We start from the raw sequence: 19,054 nt of genomic DNA, 5'->3' as shown, positions 1-19,054 counted from the left end.
CAGACACCTCAGGACTGTTTCTAACATATACTGCATTCCAGGATACTCAGAGTGAAAAGTCAAACACTCCATACTTATGGGGAAAAAGAAAAAAAAAAAGACACAAACCAGGAGCTAATTTGCCTTCTCCATCCACATTTTACGAATCTGATGTAATGGTGACACCAAAAAAAAAAAAAAAAAAAAAAAGAAATTCTCAATCCTTCATACATTTGTATCTTCTGTCACCAAGACTAGACACAGAGAGATCTATACCAACCTGCTAATCCCACTTCCAGTCACACACAACTGTGCTATGTCTTAGAAAAATTAGCAAATTACTCCAAAGACAAGCATGAGAATATGTTATGTTCATCACCAAATAACAGACTAACCAGTCTTCTGTGGCTAATCTGTGTTGGAGCCAGTAAAAGACACTAAATACTGACTAAGGGCTGCCTCTGCCTAGCAACAGAAAGGGTCACAAAGCTTTATAGCATAGCAAAGAATGGCATTTCAGCAATTGTGGTCTCAACTTTATCCCTCACATCCTGTACAACTTCTTTCTTTCTTTCTTTCTTTCTGTTATTTAGGGATTATTTAATTATTCCATGTCCTTTCCCACAGCTTTCTTATCCTCTCATTCACAGAACAAAGGTAGTGACAAGACAATGAATATGCTTTTCTGCCTATACCTTTCACTGAAAGGGAAAGCTAATAAACATGGTAACATTACTTGAACCAAGAGAGTTTGTTTTATTAGCCAATGTAGTGTAGCCTTTAATTTAGAATTTAGGATAGTTACCATAACAGGAACACTAGTTGCCCCAAACAGGCTCTTTCTAACTGTTTTATAATGGTATACTGAAAAGACAGAAGATTAAAGATTAAAAAAAAAAGGAGACACTTCATTTATGCTAATTGTTGAACTCATGTTGCTAAAGGGGGGATTGTGCTTATCTGGAGGGACAGGATTAGCGAAGGCATTTCATTATCTTTCCCAGTCAGGTGTGTTTTCTGCAATGTTTTCTAATTAGACAGGAGAGCTCTGTCTGGGTTGCAAACAGTCTAGGGAATACTTAAGTTCAGTTAAACAAAAAGCCAAAGCTCCCTTTGCTTAGTAGAGAGGAAACAAGTAAAATGTATATTTATGTTTTTATTATAGTTGCGATTATTTTATAAAGTTTCAAGATGTAAGCCCAACAATTAGGCCTTACAGGTAAGAGAACACTTGCAGTGGTTCAAGGTAAGCCCCAGAGAAGTGGGACAGATCCTCAGCAACCTTCGTTCTACTAAGTTACAGCATGGCATGTATACATCCAGCGTGGTTTGGAATTTTTTTTTTTAACTATGGGATTAAGCTGGTGTCTTGACTTTCAGATTGTTTTTCTTCCCTAAGCCCCATTCCCTCCTCCCTCAGTGAAGCAACCTTTTTGATGTCTTGCTTAATAACATGCAGTACAAGCATAATGTAAGTTTTTTAATGCACTGAGAACTACCTGCAAGTTTCAGAAAGATCTAAGGCTGTGTGGAAATTAGAGGTGACAAAGTTATCCGCAGCCCAGCGTATGTTGATGTTGCTCTATCACCTTTTAAAACACAGAAATTCCTTTCCCAGGGAACTGTTCTCCCACTGCAAACGCTGCTATATCACATACATCCAAGCTCTTTCTGTTAGCCATTCAACTTCTTTCCAGCAGTGCAATATCCTCTCTACAAGACAGATGAACTGAGGTTACTTCAGAGTCATCATTAAAAAGCAAAAATGCCAATGTGCATTCCAGTCTTCCATCTTACTTAAGTCCTGACACCAAAACATAACATGGAAAGTCATTCCCATTTTAATTTGAAAACTGGTCCATTAATTTATCCATTTATCTTCACTTGCATTGACCATGACAGTTCATTTTTAGTGCAGAGAGCAAAGTGGTCCTGTTCTCATCTGCTGAGCCTAGTTTTCAAAGTCTTTAAAGTAAGACTTTAACTAAGGCTTTCTTATATATGCTGAAAATAATTTAAAATATGAACTTATTACTCTTTATTTTGTGAAGATTAAACTTCAAGTTGGATTTATATTATTGAAACAGATTTGTCTTAATTTTCTCATTTATTGACACAAATGGCAGAGAGATGCTCAAACACTATGTTATTGATTTTTGGCACAGCATCATTCTGTGTTCACATCTGTAATCAGAGAACCAACAGCCAAAAGACTATCCTCACTCCACAAAAAATAATTTGGCAAATCAATGCAAGGAATTGGATAAAAATTATTTCATACAAAATCAATTAAGTAAACTGTTGCCCTAATTAACACTGGTTGTTTTCTTTTTTTAACAAGCTCCAACACAGAAGTTCAGCATGATGCCAGAAGTTATATAAAGGCTGAGCTTGTCTTTTCACTGTATGTAGATTGAGACTTGATATTTTTCTCTTTTTTTAAGATATAGGCGACAGCTGTGATTAGAACATGAAATAATTACTAATAAAGTGTCACCGTGTTTTACATACAGATTCTGTACTGTATCTGAGAACATAAGAATCACCTTTCTCCCACCAAAAGCTGTGTGAAACATGTTCCCACCACGTTCCTTTATAAAAGGAAAATATTCTCATCCTCAGTTGGTAATATGGGTAAACTGAGGTACAGTCTGCTGGTTCAGAAGGGAGTGTCAAACACCTGCAGTAAACATGGATTTTAACAGGATTTGGAAGAAGCTCAGCACTTCTCAAAACAAGCCCAGACGCCACTTTGTAGGAAAGGCTTTATATGAGCTCTCACACCCTCACGATGAAGTGCCCTGGCCACCCCATGATGCTTATTGGCTACTTCCACATCATTTACAGGCTAATTCTCTGCTTTCACTGCACCTTGGATATTCTTCCAAACCAAAGGCTTGTCCCTTTCTTCTTTCTCCCCGTGTCCCCGCTCCCAAGTGCCGGTCTCTCCCTTCTGCTGTGGTGGTGTCTTGGGAGCAACGTGACTCGCAGGACTCCCCCAATCCCTCGCCACCGAGGGGGGAACGCCGGCAGCGAGCAACCTTGGGGAGGGCTGCGGGGGGCGGAGGCAAGAGACGAAAGCGCTGCTTCCAAATCCTAATTACAGTCAGCAAGGAATAAGTAATAGCCACTAACCTCGTCAGCTCACAGAGGAGAAAAGCGAGCCTGTTTAATTCTCCACCGCTCCCTCTTATACAACGCTCCGCAGCTCCGGCATATCTCCGACCGCACGCCCTATCGCCGCCGCGGCAGCAACACCCCCTCGGCCAGGAATCCAATAAGGCTCCATAGGGGCGGGCTGTAGCCAGAGGCAGCTGGTGCAGGGAGTTCTCGCTCAGGACACACCAAGAAAGCTGCACGTGGCTGCCAAGGGGCACAGTGTCGTTCTGGGACACCTCCCCGGGGACCTGGGAGAGACCCCCTGTTAAAGGCCCGCGCAGTTTCCAAATAGGTAAACTACATATCAATAAAAGGCATTGTATACGCTTATATGCCTCAGTAAATGCATCCACAGAGAAAGAACAGGGGGAAAAAAAGGAATTTAGGATTATATCTCTATTGAAATCAGTCACTATGGAATGCTGAACTAACAGACTACAAGGATGCTTGGCAGAACACCCGAGGCAGGGCCAGAAGGAGGAGCAAACAGCGCCAACAGTCTAAAGTGCTAACTGGGTAAAAGGGATTTTGGCAGGGGGAGATCGAAACCGCTAATTCACAGCACACCGACTCAAAAGAAGGAGGAGACAACATGAGGACTACTTAGCATAAGAAGTGAGAGAATCATTGAACCAATAGAAAATAGACTACTACCTAATGAGAGCACTATGTAACTTGTAGCCAATGAATACTGATACTTTTGTTTACTAAAATGTATAAGTAATGTAAAGTTTTGATGATGGGGAAGCTAGCCTTTTGTGGGTTACCACCTAGCTCCCTACTTTGCAGAAACTAGAATAAAGAAATAGCCACCTCGCCTCCGTGTGTGAATTGGCATTGCACACCGGGGAACGAGCCCACGTGCAGGACCACAACCTCAGCCAGGCGCTACCCAGAGCCCACTCACTGCAATGGCTTGCAGACACTGGTACACCAGCAATGCTTGTGTCTGCCCCGCTGCATCCCAAGGGTTTACATTGCACAGGAAATTGGGAGTTTCAACGGTTTCAACGGTGCCAAGTGGGAAAGAAATCACTCTCTGGCTGGCTTTGCCCAAGCAGCAGGTATACAGAGAGCAGATGCTGCGACAGGCAAGGCCAAGTGTTAGGCAAGTTCTTACTCAGGACTGTTTGCCTCCCTTTCTGCAGGGATTGCTTCCTGGCCCTCAACATACTGTCCTTAAGCACTAGCTTTTCCTAGGAAAGCCACTTTTTACCCAGATCTTATTCCTGGCCTCTTTACTTGCCATTTCTTATCTATACGTAACAGGACTTTTAGCTGTTGCTTTCAGGTCTTGGAAGATAAAAGCCTGTGAGGGTGCAGCTATTTACCCCCAGGCCAGCAGTCACTGCAATGAGCAGTGTATTAAATGAGGATGGTCTGAATTCCACATGGAACCTAAAACTGTGTTACATTGGGACTACATGTACAGAGGATCAAATTCTGTACTCGTTCATCTCAAACATGAAATAGAAATAACACTGGAGAACTCAGTACTTTTTTTGTTTTACACATAAGTGTGTTCAATTCAACCTGCTTCTGATAAATCTTGGGGTGTGCTGTGTAAGTAGTCATACCAGAAGAAATCTGTCATTTGTCCTTTATACTGAAATTCTGCAGATTGGGATTTTGAGAGTGACACACCTTAGTTTCCATCTTTTCTCACTCATTTCTGGCCAGTTAACTTCCTTATTAGAAAGACTTCAGGAACTCCCTTGGCCTTCTCTCAGCTACATTTCCTTGTGAAAACTTCCAGAGTCACATTTTCTGAGCCAGTTATGAAGTTTTAACTCTTGTAAAACTTCCATAGTTTAACATAACTTGCCCTGCACACAGAGTTTATGCTGACATTACCATGTTGGTTGTTTCAAATACGTCACAGGATGTTTCAAAACTCTTTCCATTTCCTCTCAAACTTTCTGTATTACCATAGGCTAAAGCACAGATCTATGCCACAGCAGCTTTAATTACAGTCATTAGACAACTGAAATAAGGAGGAGCTCCAGAGAGCACCTCAAGCACTATTCACAAAACTAACGAGCAGGAAGTTTAAAGTCTGAATGTCTCCAACATGTATGTGATATTACATAAAAGGGGATTGGCAGATGAGGAGATACAGAATTTAAAGATGTACACCATAAGTTCAACATATGGGACAGTTAATGATTAGCACGTGACAGTATGCTTAGCATAAAGTAATGAATCAATTAACACATGATAGGAAACCTTAACGCATAGCAGAACATATGAAAGAATGCATATGGGAGTGATTAGAGGCAGACGTAACTCAGAGCCCTTGGATTCAATAACCATGCTCCCATTTGTACAGCCACGTGTTCTACAGGATGTGGGACACATCCAATCTCATAATTACTCTTGTCCAAAAAAAACCAAAAAACCCACCCACCTTCCAAATGAATCAGATCGCCAAACCAGATGGAAGTGGCACAGCACACAGCCAAACAGGAGGGCACAACTGCTTTTTTCACAACACTGTAGAGTTAGGTTACCTTAAACCACTGATGTACTTACTTGCTGTTTGATCCCTGTATACAGCCTAGAGCTCCCTCTGCCATAAGTTTGTTTACTTATTCAGGTGGCTAGATAAAAACCTCAGCATTCAAATGAGCTCCAGACCTGGACAAGATTGGAAGCTGGGGGGGCGGGGGGAGTGGTTCTTCCAGAGGTGGAACCAGATATGGGCTCTGGAGGAGTTCATTTGTGGCCGTGAGATGAGTGGCCAAGGTAGCAAGAGAAGTTGGGTCCCCAGAGTGGTGATAGTGGGCAGGGGGAAACACCAGCCTGGAAAAAAAGCAACAGCAAATAGCCCCCAGAATGGACAAAGCTCTACTGGTATAACAGTGTCTAACACCATCTGTTTCTCTTTCCATATGGAAATAGCAGAAAGACTATCTATAAATAATGAGTATCTTTCAGTACCAATAAAACTTCACCAAAATTGGATGGATATTGTACGGCTTTCATCATTGCAAAATTATCAGGAAAAAAGGCCTGCAGCGGTAGTTAGGCCAACACAGGCATAGCTGGGAACTGTAGACAAGCTTTTGGCACAAAATCCTTCTTCAGGTCTGAAATGTATGAAATAGATTTTTCAGAGGGTAATTAGATATGTAGGAGTCAGACCACCCTGAACCTAAAAGCCACCAGTTCCCACAAAGAAGGGATGGTAGTGGAAAGGCAGGAGGAGAGGAAGAGAGGTTAAAAAACCTGCAGCTGTGCATACAAAACAGTCTTCTTAACACCAGGGCTTCTTAAGAGTATAGGAGGAGGCCACCCGCTCCTTTTTTTTCCTGTATTTCTCATTGTCTCTTCTTCAGTCATATCTGCACATCCTTTAGCTCTGCTGATTGTCTTTCCATACCATGTTTCTACCCGCTCTCACCTTCCACAACCCCAGGGGTGTTACAAGTCGTAAGGAGAGGTATTAATTAATTTCTGCTACAGTGTAGCAACATTTCAAGTGTCAATTATTTTGTCAGTAACAACTAAGCAATGCAGAGTCATATAATCAACTCCTTATGACAGGAGCTGACTTGAAACCACTAGAAGTCCTCCATGGGAAGAAACAATTTTATACTGATATATATACTGATAGCAAAAAGGCACAATAAAAGAGTTATCAATGGTTCAGCTGCTATACCTTGTCCTATTTGTTCTGCCTGTTTCGCTAGAAGAACATTTTAGAAGTACTGTTTAATATCATGGTCTGTTTTACTCACTAGACCAAAGTCCTTATTATAGAAAAAATAGGAGTAGTATACACAAGGTAATAAATTAGGTAAACAAGATGTTTGAATAAGATACAGAAGGCCCAGAGCCACAATTTTGCAAACTTAAAGAATACAGATCACCTAACAAAGAAAATTGAAGAGGTCAAATCAAGGAAGACATCAGTGGGGTGAAGGCTCAAGGAGAAGACCCCCACAGCAGAAGACGGCGCATGTCCAAAGAGATTCTGAAAAGATTCCGCCCAGAGACTAGCCTACTTATTAATATGTATGTTAGATGATGTAACCACGTATCTAAAGTGTATAAAATGGCTTGCTTTTGCACTTTCAAGCTGAGCAAGTTTGTCCAGCACGAGCTGGCTTGCTCCCAACGTTGAATAAACAAATACCTTGTTGCTTATAGATGAAAAAGTCTATGAGCAGTTAATCATTCTGAGGATTTTCAGCATCAATAGGGAAGAATAAAAGAGCAGATAGTATTCCATTAAATCACAACGGTAAAACAAAAAGCGTAAATAAGATGGAATAACAGAATATTGGATAACAGAACAAACTGGCTTGGCAACAGCACCGAGGAGAGTGCCTGACTCAATTCCTCAGCCAGGAAGCACATACAACAAACATCAAAGCAGGTAGAATGAAATAAGGAATAGCAGTGGAACACTGACGTTATTGGTACACTCATCATTTAATTTCAGACGAATTAAAACTGCAAGCCAAGGCTCAGGATCATGTAATCCAGCAGCACTCACACACACACTTTGCAAATGCTACAGCCTAAGTGCTGAGCTCAGGGACAGCACTGGACAGCTCACTTAAATAAACTCTGACAGGGACACCAGCTTACATGGGACAATGGGGAGGGATAAATCTGGAATGAAAAAGATGAGCTAAAGACAGCAGTGATTAAATTAAACATTAATATTAGTGAATGAATTAGATGGTCAGATTAGAGTCAGAGTTTTTTGGGGGGATTGCTGGACGGACATTTGCAGAGATTCTGTTGAGCGTTTCAGTTTTATCTGACTGCACGAGAGTCGTTTTATGGTGTTCTTTGGATCGGGCCTTGTCTCGGAAAAAAAATAATATTAAAGCACCATAAAAGAGAGCGGATCTCTGGCAGCAAGTTCAGGTGTGTGCAGAGCTGGGGGAACCTGGATTGCTGGGAGGTCTATGTGGTGGCAGCCGGCTGGGGGACTGCAGCTCTCCCTTTGCAGGCTTTCCACAGCTTAGCGCCGCAGCCGAAGCCACAGCTGTGGGACACCCACCAGCTCCAGCAAGGCACAGACCGAGGGGAAACCCTCAACTAGGATGCCGAGGAGAGGGACCCTCGATAAAAAAGCCCTGGTTGAGACACGATGCAACAGAACACAATGTAAGAAAGAGAGCGTCCAAAGGAGGGCAATGAGGACAGTGAAGGGTCTGTAGTGGGAAACCGTACAAGAAGCGGCTGAGGTCACTTGGTCTGTTCGGCCTGGAAAAGACTAAAGGGAGACCTCATTGCAGTCTATAACTTCCTCGTAGGGGGAAGAGGATGGGCAAACACTGGTCTCTTCTCTCTGGCGACCAGTGACAGAACCCAAGGGAACGGCATGAAGCTGTGTCAGGGGAGCTGTAGGAAAAAACACCCAGAGGATGGCTGAGCACTGGAACAGGCTCCCCAAGGAAGTGGGGAGCACTTCCAAGCACCAAGCCCGCCCGAGTTCAAGAAGCGCTTGGACAACGCTCTCAGGCTACATGATGGTCTGGGGATAGTCCTGTGCGGGGCCAGAAGTGGGACTCGATGATCCTTGTGGGTCCCTTCCAGCTCAGCATATTCTGTAACTCGATGACACCCTTCCCCTGCACTCGCAGCGCCACCTGCCATTGCCCTCTGCCGCCCGCCGCCGGTACCGCAGCAATGGCGGCCCCCACGGCCCAAGCGTGAGCCCGACCGCCGACCGCCGCTGCCGTGAGTGGGGACGGACGGGCAGCCGAGCCCGAGGCGCGGCCACGGCGGGGCCCCACCGCCCTCTCCGCGCCCGCACCGCGGCCCCCGGGCGGGCCCGGCGCTGCACAAAATGGCGGCCGGGGCGCGGGAGGGGCTGTGGGGCGGCCGAGGCCCCGCGAGGGCGGGAATGGGGATTCGGGGGTAGCTTTGATCCAGAAGGGATGCGGCCGAGGCAGTACAGCAGCGGCTGCGGAGAACGGCAGGGAATACAGAGGCGGCAGGGGTCAAAGCAGGGGCACTGAGCGGTGGCACCGCGGCGAGGGGAGCGGTGCCGTCATGGGGGGCACGGGCGCGCTGAGCGAGGAGCCCGAGACCCTGAGAGCGCGTCCGAGGGCAGTGACCATATACACCGCCTCGCAGTGCGAGTACCAGGGCCGCGCTAAGGGTAACTGCACTTCAAATACACTTCACCCCCTTCTGGAAGCGGGGCGTGAGGCAAGTTTACCTAGGAAGCTACAAACAAAGCCTGATGCACGCAAAATATTAAAGCTGCCGTAAGGACCTTCTCCTTCAACGTTGGCTTCACCCACGTAGCTATCATTTTCAAAGACACCGCTAGCTTCCATGCAGGTTTGAGGTGCAGGAGGCGCAGCACATCCACCATTGCTTCTGCCCCGTAGCCAGCGGGCCGTGGCAGAAAACATCCCTTGTTTAAAATATGCACAGTTTAAAACAGTTTAAAAGAGGCCCAGGCCCCTGGAGCCCCTGTGCTGTGGGGAACGGGTTGACAGGACCAAAACCAGTGGAAAGGTGAAGAGGTAGGGCAAACATAAGGCAAGTTATTTGCAGTAACTCATCTGTATTATCAGAAAACTACAGTCAGCTGTACTTTGTCATTCAGGCACAACTTGTGAAGTGATCAGGTTGTCTTCAACACATTTAATGTTCAGACGCTGCATAGGAAAGGGATTGCCATGTTTCTTTCTCTAAAAGTCGAAACATTCCAGTTTAAGACTACTCTGATCACTAAACAAGACGAGGTTTCCCATATCCCTTCTTATTGGTTCCTCCTGCTTCCCAGCCTAGTTGGTTTTGACTCAATTCCTTTCTGTTCATTCACATGAACTCTTAAAGTGCTAGAAGGGAGCATTAGGCATGAAAGCGGGCTGGATTGCTTCTTTTAGAGCCAGATTTTGATAAACTGAAGTGTTCAATCAACCAAAAAACCCTTCTCCCTAGTCCAGTCTCACAGGCTGGAGTAATAGCAGGCTGTGGCAGCAAGATGGCCCTGTTCCACTGCCCAGCTGAACATCGTGCTGTACCTCTTGTATCAGGTTTAGGGATCGACTAGATTTTTGAACTTTTCTTTTCCAGTGCATTCCAGCTTTCTGGACACAGCATTCACTGCAGCTACACAGGCCAGCAGAAGGAGGGAAAGGGACACGAGTGTCCCCCATGCAGCAGCAACTCACTGCTGCATTTAAAAGCAGTGTTGGACTGCAACTACTCTTTAAGTCTAAGCTTTGACTCAAATTTGAGCAGTAACTGATGTTTCATGTCATGCAGTAGCCCGTGTTAAGGGGTTCTCAAATTTGACTGGGGGTGTGGTAGAGCAAGATGCGTGCATGTTGACAGATAATAAAATACTGCCTTTCTGGCAGCTTGGTGCCTAGAGACCCTTTTGTGTTCGTTAAGACTTGACAAGAACTGCTGCCGTCACTATCTCAATTATTTAAAGAGCTAAAATATCCCAGATCAGCCAAATTCCATTAAACACAAAGTGCAAAGAAAAGTTATCTTAAACAAGCAATGTAGCCATTGCAAAGTTGTTGCATTTCTTCCCTTGAGGAAGAAAGGATTGTCATCAAGGGAGGGGTGAAGAGGTTAGTCAAACTTAATGTGTCACTTTTTTGTTGGATGAGCTTTAATTTAGACTACTGTAAATTGAATGAAAAAACATGGAGAATGGAGATAAGGAGCTTTGGGGATTAAAAATAAAAATAAACCCCAAACCCTTCATTACTATCTTACAGCTTTTTCTAAGTAGTACTTTGCTGTTGCAGTTCTGAAATTAATGAAGTGTGCACGGATTATTGCTGAGCATATTTTACTTCAAAGCTGGTTATTCCCCAGAAGTCAGAGGCTTTGCATGTCTGTTAGTGCAGTACTTTCCAGGCCACTTTTCTAATACAAACTTCTGGGTTTTGACTCAATGCCAGAGAAGCAAAATAACATCCTTACCTGTGCAGCTGTGACCACAACATAAAATCAAGCAGGAAGAAGAGCTGATGCTGGGGGTTGTTTTCACTACACTTAAGGCACCTTTAGAGCTGGCGCTCACACAAAGAGACAAGGCCACACATGCCCTCCCAAGCAGCACTGCTGTTAGGGCACTTGGCCTTTCTTTTATACCTACTGCAATTTAACCAGCACAGGTGAATGCAACTTACCTGTTATACAGCAGAGGTCCATGTGAGCATTGTTATGGCACAGCAGTTTCCCTTCTTTACCTGTCCTGCCTTACTTAGTCAGGGGGAGAGGCCTTAGAGCATCTCTGGGGACAGTTTGGTGGCAGCCCAACTTGTGGTTGTTCTGAAAATTAGAAGGGAGCTCTAGATACATACCTGAAGGCTGGCTGCACCAGCTCTAGCCTTCTTTTGTACATCAACCTCACTGCTTGTCCAGCTCCCACCTATACAAGTGCCAGAGAAACAGAAGTCAACAACTGATCTGTGCGAAGACTTGATCTTGAAATGCTTGCATATTCAAGCAAGTGGGAGGGGAGAGGGAAAAAAGGGACTTAGCTGCATTTTTCTATTTGTCTGTAATGCTGTTAGTGACTTAGTCTACAGTTTTGAGCTGTGATTTTGCATAACTGAAAAGGTTGCAGAAAAAGGCTGTATTGTTTCTTAGTTTCTGGAAGGAGCAGTTATGTGACCATCAAGCCAGTATGGGAGCTAACCTCTTGAAGACGTAGTCTTACTTTTTTCTACTCATCATCTTGTAAGGAATAGAAACTCCTTTAGAGTGTATTTCTGAAAAGTTACTTGATACACAAGAAAACTTGAAATTTTAGTAACACTGTTCCAGTTATCAGTTCAACATTGCTTCTTAGTCTTTTCCCTGTTGTGAACAATTTGTAAAGCATCACCAGCTACTTTATACTGACATTTCCCTTTCAGCAGGTTTCAGAGATGCTTTCTGGTATTAGAATGTCTTAAGTGACAAAATACTTTTATCTGCTGTAGTGATGGTTTTTTAATAGCTCCACAGCAGTAATAACACTTGTGTTTAACCCCCTCAGCCCCCTTCTCCCAGGGCAGAGTAATATGCTTTTCTTAGTATTCCTATATTTTTGTTAAGTGATTGCATAGCATCCCACCAGCTGAAATATTCCCTGTTTCCAGAGCTGTCTCAGAGTGCTCTCTGCATATCCTCAGTACACAGTAGATAATAGGGGTTTTGCCTTGCCTTTCTTACACCTCCTTAGACCAAATAAAAAGTCAATCCTGACATTAATTTGATCACTGTACTAAACATAGTAAGCCCAATTATCCCTTACATCAAAATGTGTTCTGCCATCATATAATTAGACGTCTTGTAGATCAAACTGGAGGCACGTGAACAGGGAATGTTTTCTTTTTTCATATCTGTAGCTGTATCTGCTTTGAATACTGGCTTTGTAAGCTTCTCCCATTAACTAACAAAGAGATAGAAATCTTCCTCATCCCTGTGTGCCTTCTCCAGATGGGGATTAAGTTCATTAATGGCAACAGTAATCTCCCAGACTGTCTGACAGGTGTTGATCTATGCTCCAGCGCTAGTGCAGATTCTCACTTTGATGCTGTTAAATGAGTTAGAGCCCAGAGCATGGGTTTGAAGCAGATTGTCTCCGTGTACTGCACTTTGCCTTGAACATGAAGTTTTCAGATGGATCATCAGAGGCTGCACCACAGGTGAATGCCTAACTCTCTCCACAACTCATAGGTGGGAAAGTCCATGAGAACAAGCCTGAGCTACCCTAAAAAACAATACACACAAAGCCTACGTAGTAGGAACACAACTCTTACCATCAGGTGTTTTGATTTTCAGAGCAGATACAGATATAGCCAGCATTAATTATAAAAATCCAGTCTAGCATTAAAATAATTTAAAAACTGATGTACTAAACATCCCCAGAAGGAAGACCCATAAGAAATGGGAATATCCATAGGGAAATTTGAGCTAGCAGAAGTCTTAACACAGTCCCAAAGACCTTGCACCAGTGCTTTTCAGTCTTTTAGCAGTCTACAAGAGCATCTACAACTGGCTATGTGGTGTTGGTGAACACCACAAATTGGAAGTGTAAACACAGGGTGGTACATCAAGGTCTGGACTACTCTAAAAGACATGGTCATCTGAACAACATTCATTTTAATGTAACATGAGAAATTATTCACCCTGAGGCTGGGAAATGTATGTAGGGTACTTCTGAGGTAGGAGAAAATAAGAAGATACTCAGAATGCGAAGACTTTTGCAGTGACTAAACTGCCTAACTAGAGTTTGTTTTGGCAGGCTATGAGCAGAAGGAATACAAGTCTTGCCAGAGACATAAATTAACAGATTTGTGTCCTGTTCATGGCATAAGAGAAGCATGAAAGAAGTTTTAACATGAAAACCAGGCACAGAAACATAAGTTAAAAGGTTAGAGAACTGTGAGAACCTACTCTGGAAAGCATGTGAGTTAAGAGTGATTAGGATTGATTAGATTGATTTAGAGTCAGTTCAGATACTTTCCATACAGGTGTGGGTTTTTAGAGATTGCTGCTGGGCTACTCTTTAGCCTACTGGGGAAAATAGGATAAGCCAGTAGGAGAAAGACAGACCTAGTCAGGTAAAAAATCAAGGATAATGTAGACGGACACACAGCGAGGCAAACAAGTAATGAAATTCCTTATTTAGAAGGATGGTGGTTTTTCCTGAGGTCTTAAAACAAGGAACAATATTGTCTTAAAAAGTCCTTCATGTCCTGTCAGCTCAGTGCAGACATCACTAAGTAATGGTCTTTGACTGCATACTCTGATCTCTGGTATCGTTTTCTTCTGACTCCTCCACAAAATTAAGATCCCTCCAAAACACAGAGTTAGCATCTCTTCAGTGGTCTTCCCTGAAAGCAGTCTTGCCAAACAAGATGGAATGATTTTTCCTCTGTACTTTCTGCCCGCCATTTTCTCCAGCCATAATAAAGGCAGATTTCAAAGGAACACTTGCCGTGTTTAATGGAACTGGTTGTCCAGTAAGTATGTTATTAATGAGCATTCTGAGGAAGGAGACACAGCCTATCTGTGTAACTGAATGACACAGCACTGTTTTCACATGACTTAAGCATTTAACTTTCAGTCAATAAAAGCTTTAGGCTTGAATTTTTTCCTTGACCCCTTAATACCATCTGTTGTTGGGATCCAGAGAGCTGCAATATGAGCTGTTCATACATGAAGCCATTTTGACTACTGAGTTTAGATGGAAAAATGATGTTGCTTATTCCACTAGAATGGGAAAGCAACTGTCAGCAAATGGAGCTACAATGTGAGCTGCTGCAAGAAGTTTATGAAAATTCTCTGTTAAGTAGAAAGCATGTGAGTTATTAGAGCTGCAGTTACCTAAGATTAATCCTGGCACCCAGGAACATTTCCTTGGATTTTACTGGATATGTACATTTGTGGACACAGCTGTACAAGCACTGAGAGAGAAAGCTAAAAGCCTACATGCTTCATAGCCTGCTCTACAGTTAAAAGCATACAGCACAGTAGCAGAAGCAAAAGGGAAAGTTGCCATGTGCAACTTCATCGTTACATTAGTTCTAGCAATTGCGTGGACGCAAAACTGCTCTAGAAGTGCTGGTTTTGCTGTAGTACAAGGTTTTTACACGTAGCACAGTTAGAAAAGCCCACCTTAAGAGCTGGTTTAGAATAATAGTACTAATAAGATTCCTTGTGTTGTATAGGAGCACATTAAGAAGATGGAAATCATCACACACCACTTGGAAAAGAAACATTAATACCTTACCAAGACTCCCGTACACACCACATAACAGTCTTCAATCCTTTTAAAAAATAAAAATGTACTGAAACTTGTATCCTTCAAAATTTTCCACTTAGTTTCCTATCTAAAGTAGCTGAAGGCTCCTGCAGTACAGTGAGCCTTCTTAATACTAGAAGCTCCCAGGTACTTTCTTTCAAGTTTTGCTGCCTCTCACCTGCTTCTCTTTTAAACCTTTCTCCTTTAAGCCTCACAGGTGCAAAGCTTTCAGTTGAAAAATGTAGTCTTTAAGTCTGCCTTACCCAGAAGTGGTGAGGAACATGTTTCTCCAGTCTTAATCCTGCTAGGTATGAAGGATGAATGCTTAAAAAATAAGTTGTCTGAGTTTCTGTTACTTCTTTTTTTTCCCTCCAGTCAGGGATTAATTATGAATTCCACAGGCTTCTGAGTAAATTAGTTGATTTCCAGGGATGTATATGAGTTACAACCACTGTTAAACACAGGATGTTTGCCTCCCGTGTTTATTACAAAATCTGTGGTGATCTCCACACTGCTTCCATTTAATTGAAGTTTTGCCACCAACTTCAATAGGTAGCCCAGGTCCAAATTCTTTAACAGAATGGAAAGATTTACTCCAAGTGTGGGATGTAGTAGAAAGATTAGAAGCTGAGCCATTGTTTTTACATGGTGAGCATGCCCTGACTTGATGAGATTATTTCCTGCACCTAAACTATAAACAATCAACCGTTCAAAGTTGTAAACCTCTGTATGGGATGCATCTGCTGGAAATTATGACAAAAACTAACAATCTTCACCTCACTGAAGTCAATGAAACATTTTCCATGTACTTGACTGGAGCCAGGATTTTGCTGTAGGTGCCTACACTGTAACTGCGAGAGTTAATGCACACTGCATAGTAAATTCCTCTGAAAACTGTTTTAGCTCCTCTCCTCCCCTGTTCTCCCTTTTTCTTTAGGCTGAGTTTTAAAATGCTTTCCTAATTCCCCTTTTAAATCAGAAACTGAGTAGATATCCTTTCAGCATTCTGCTTGAGCAACACCACTGGCATCACTTTTACACTGTATTAGTCATAATGCACGGTAATATGATGTCTTCCATCAGAATTTCAAAGCGCTTAACAAATATTAATTAAATATTGCGTCTCTGTGAGGTATGTAAGTAATTAATTTTATAAGCCAATGCCATATAAAGGAGTGAGAAGGGTGGATTCTCATGTTAGTGCATAGCCTCCTACTTGTTTACAGTTATTTTCTTCACAGGTGTCTAGACCTGAAGTAAGTTCCTTACACAGCTTTTGTAATGGCCTCAGTAACAGGAACATTTGTGAAGCTGAACTACAGGACACCTCTCATATTTCCACTATGTGAAAGCACGTCCTCTCAAATTTGTTGTAAAATGCAATTGTGGTAAATCAAGTCAGTGGAGAAGACAGGTAAAGAAGAATTTGAGACTTGAGCTCCAGCCCTGCCTTCAGTTCATCAGAACAGACATTCCTAAACTTTTGCTGTCCTATATTTGCTTTTCTACAGGTAGCAAAGGACTTCCTAGATGCTGCAGGCTTCATTTTCCCAGACAGACTTACTCTTTCCACCTGAAAATCATATTTGGGCAGATTTTGAGGACCTATAAATTTGTCTGGGCTTTCCAGGCACCTTGTAGCTGTAGGGAGCAGACACTTCTGAACTAGTTGCTGCATGCCTGTGAGCATTCACTGCTGTTACAGAACGTGAAGCCCCCAGCAGAAGCAGCTCTGCATATGTGCTGTGTTGTCCAACCACGCATATGAAGTGCAAAACACATGAAACAGCAGACTTGATGTAGATATATTGTGCAGCTACTAAGACTGTGGAGTTGGCCCCATGCTTTTGTGGGGGAACTACACAGTTATTTGCATATAGATTATACATCCGCTGCTCCTGGGTGTGCTGCAGATGCTGCATATGCACACAGTTTTTTCTACCCGTGAAATCCTCTGCAGACATATGGGATTCCTACGGCTCTGGTTGGCACTGTGATATACACACTCCTTCACTAAAGCAACAGGACCCTTACTCGTTCCACTTCTCCCTTCGATACCCCCTTCCCTTTTAATAACAAGTCCTTGCACTAAGACAGTGCTTCCATGACACACCCTCAGGCAATTTCAGTTTGTAGTCCCCAGTCCTGTGCTCTCCCAGGAGTCCTTGGTCATCCTGCTGCTTACCTTGCACTGGTTCTGACATGTTGGATCCTTTCATTAGCCACTGTGACCTGTTAGCCTGGAAGAAAAATAGCAGAAAGGTGGGTAGGTTTCTCTGGAATTTTGAGGTAAATCAGCTGACTAAATGATTTAACATTTAAGGTAAAGGACCAGCAAATTTGCCAGTGATACCAAGCTGTGTGGTGTGTTTGACATACTGGAGGGAAGGAATGCCATCCAGAGGGACCTGGACAGGCTTGAGAGCTGGGCCTATGTGAACCTTGGGAAGTTGAACAAGGCCAAATGCCAGGTGCTGCACCTGGGTTGGGGCAATCCCAAGCACCAGTGCAGGCTGGGCAGAGAATGGATTGAGAGCAGCCCTGAAGAGAAGGACTTGGGGATGTTGGTTGATGAGAAACTTGACACAACACGGCCATGCGTGCTTGCGGCCCAGAAATCCAACCGTGTCCTGGGCTGCATCCAAAGCAGTGTGGCCAGCAGGTCAAGGGAGGTGATTCTGCCCCTCTACTCTGCTCTTGTGAGCCCTTACCTGGAGCTTTTTGTCCGGCTCTGGGGCCCCCAACATAAGAAGGACATGGACCTGTTGGAAAAAATCCAGAGGAGGCCGCAAAGATGCTCAGAGGGCCAGACCACCTCTCCTGTGAAGATAGGCTGAGCGAGTTGGGGCTGTTCAGCCCGGAGAGGAGAAGGCTCTGGGGAGATTTTAGAGCAGCCTTCAGGTATCTGAAGGGGACCTTAAAAAGCTGGAGAGAGACTTTTTGCAAGGGCCTATGGAGAGGACAAGGAGGAATTGTTTTAAACTAAAAGACAATAGGTTCACATTAGATATTAAAAGAAATTCTCTACTGTGAGGGTGTTGAGACATTGGAACACATTACCCAGAGAAGCTGTGGAGTCCCATCCCTGAAAGTGTTCAAGGCCAGTTTGGATGGGGCTTGAGCATCCTGATCTATTGGGTGGCATCACTGCCCATGGCAGGGGGTTTGAAACTAGATGTTCTTTAAGGTCCCTTCCAACCCAAACCATTCTATGATTCTATGATCAGAGGAGTACCGGAGCTCTTGCAATTGCATCTGGGAGGCTGGGAAAGAGATTGAGAGACTTGACCTCGCACTTCTGCAAGTGGCTTGTTAGATCAGCTTAGCTGCCTGTGAAGTGGTAGTTTGATTTGTTTCATTTACAGAACAGAGGCCCTACATTGCATCTTTTTCTCTCCTACTTGTCATTTATAGGTATGTCATTCAATCTGGGAAAATTTGGGTGGATTCACAGTTTTTGTCCCAACACCACATTAGAATCAAATATTTGGAAGGGTTATCAAGGATTTTCTCCATCATTTTCCTAGGGGCAATTACATATAAGCTTTCTTTAGTATGTTTCTGTGGCCTCAAACTGGTTGGGTTATTTGGTCTTCCACTGTTATTTATGTGTTGGGGGATAAAACCATTCTTGTCATCATATTCAGATACCTCTATGCTTTTTAAACATGCTTATTCAGATTCTACATTATCCTCAAAAAAAGCTTTGAATCTGTTGTCTTCCTCATTTGAACTAATTTCAAAATTGTACCTAAAGCTAAATACAGCTCCTATATTGTGTGAAAACTGCTTTGAAATGAAACAGAAATTTGAGAAGCTTTGTTAGCTGCTTCAGAGAGAGTCAAGCATATGATATGTTCCTCCAACCCCCATGAAAATTAATAAACAAACAAACAAACAAATAAATAGTTTTTTCCCTACTGCCTAACATCCAGCTAGATTTGAAATGGAAAGGCAGAAAATCACAGCTCAATGAAATTCTGATTATTCCTTCAGTATTGTTTGAGAAATGATGGAATACTTCAGTGCATTAATAAAGCAATTTAGACATCCATCTGCCACAGTGGTGGAGCTCAGAAGATCAAAAGAACATTCTCATCTGCTCGACACACACAACACCCAGTGTTCATTCATTAATAGCATACTTTCAGCGTAGGTTATAACTGTATACATTGTACA

At 43.1% G+C, this 19,054-nt stretch overlaps 3 protein-coding genes across 11 annotated transcripts in view; 2 read left to right on the top strand and 1 right to left on the bottom strand.

Moving 5' to 3' along the window:
• Positions 1 to 19,054, top strand: part of EGFR (epidermal growth factor receptor) — a 1,326,436-nt gene that overhangs the window by 365,947 nt on the left and 941,435 nt on the right. The gene's annotated exons all lie outside the window — the stretch shown is intronic.
• Positions 1 to 19,054, bottom strand: part of BLVRA (biliverdin reductase A) — a 55,710-nt gene that overhangs the window by 27,459 nt on the left and 9,197 nt on the right. For 2 of the 9 annotated variants that reach the window (XM_050330363.1, XM_050330354.1), the window contains 2 exons: positions 17,061 to 17,115; positions 11,442 to 11,509 (listed from right to left, as the gene is read on the bottom strand). In XM_050330363.1, the coding sequence (XP_050186320.1) occupies positions 11,442 to 11,509; positions 17,061 to 17,094 (102 nt within the window). In that variant the 5' untranslated portion in view covers positions 17,095 to 17,115. The other 7 variants (XM_050330341.1, XM_050330348.1, XM_050330391.1 and 4 more) reach the window with 7 other exon arrangements.
• Positions 8,707 to 19,054, top strand: part of LOC126647900 (cytochrome c oxidase assembly factor 1 homolog) — a 51,681-nt gene continuing 41,333 nt past the window's right edge. Inside the window, exon 1 of the mRNA XM_050330494.1 lies at positions 8,707 to 8,838. The gene's annotated coding sequence lies outside the window, so the exon portion shown is untranslated. The remainder of the gene's footprint in view (positions 8,839 to 19,054) is intronic.

This window comes from Myiozetetes cayanensis, unplaced genomic scaffold (genome assembly GCF_022539395.1).
Source record: "Myiozetetes cayanensis isolate MyiCay16 unplaced genomic scaffold, myiCay2020 scf1, whole genome shotgun sequence".
NCBI lineage: Eukaryota > Metazoa > Chordata > Aves > Passeriformes > Tyrannidae > Myiozetetes > Myiozetetes cayanensis.
The sequence above is the reverse complement of the archived record's forward strand: the minus strand, read 5'-3'. Positions and strand labels throughout refer to the sequence as shown.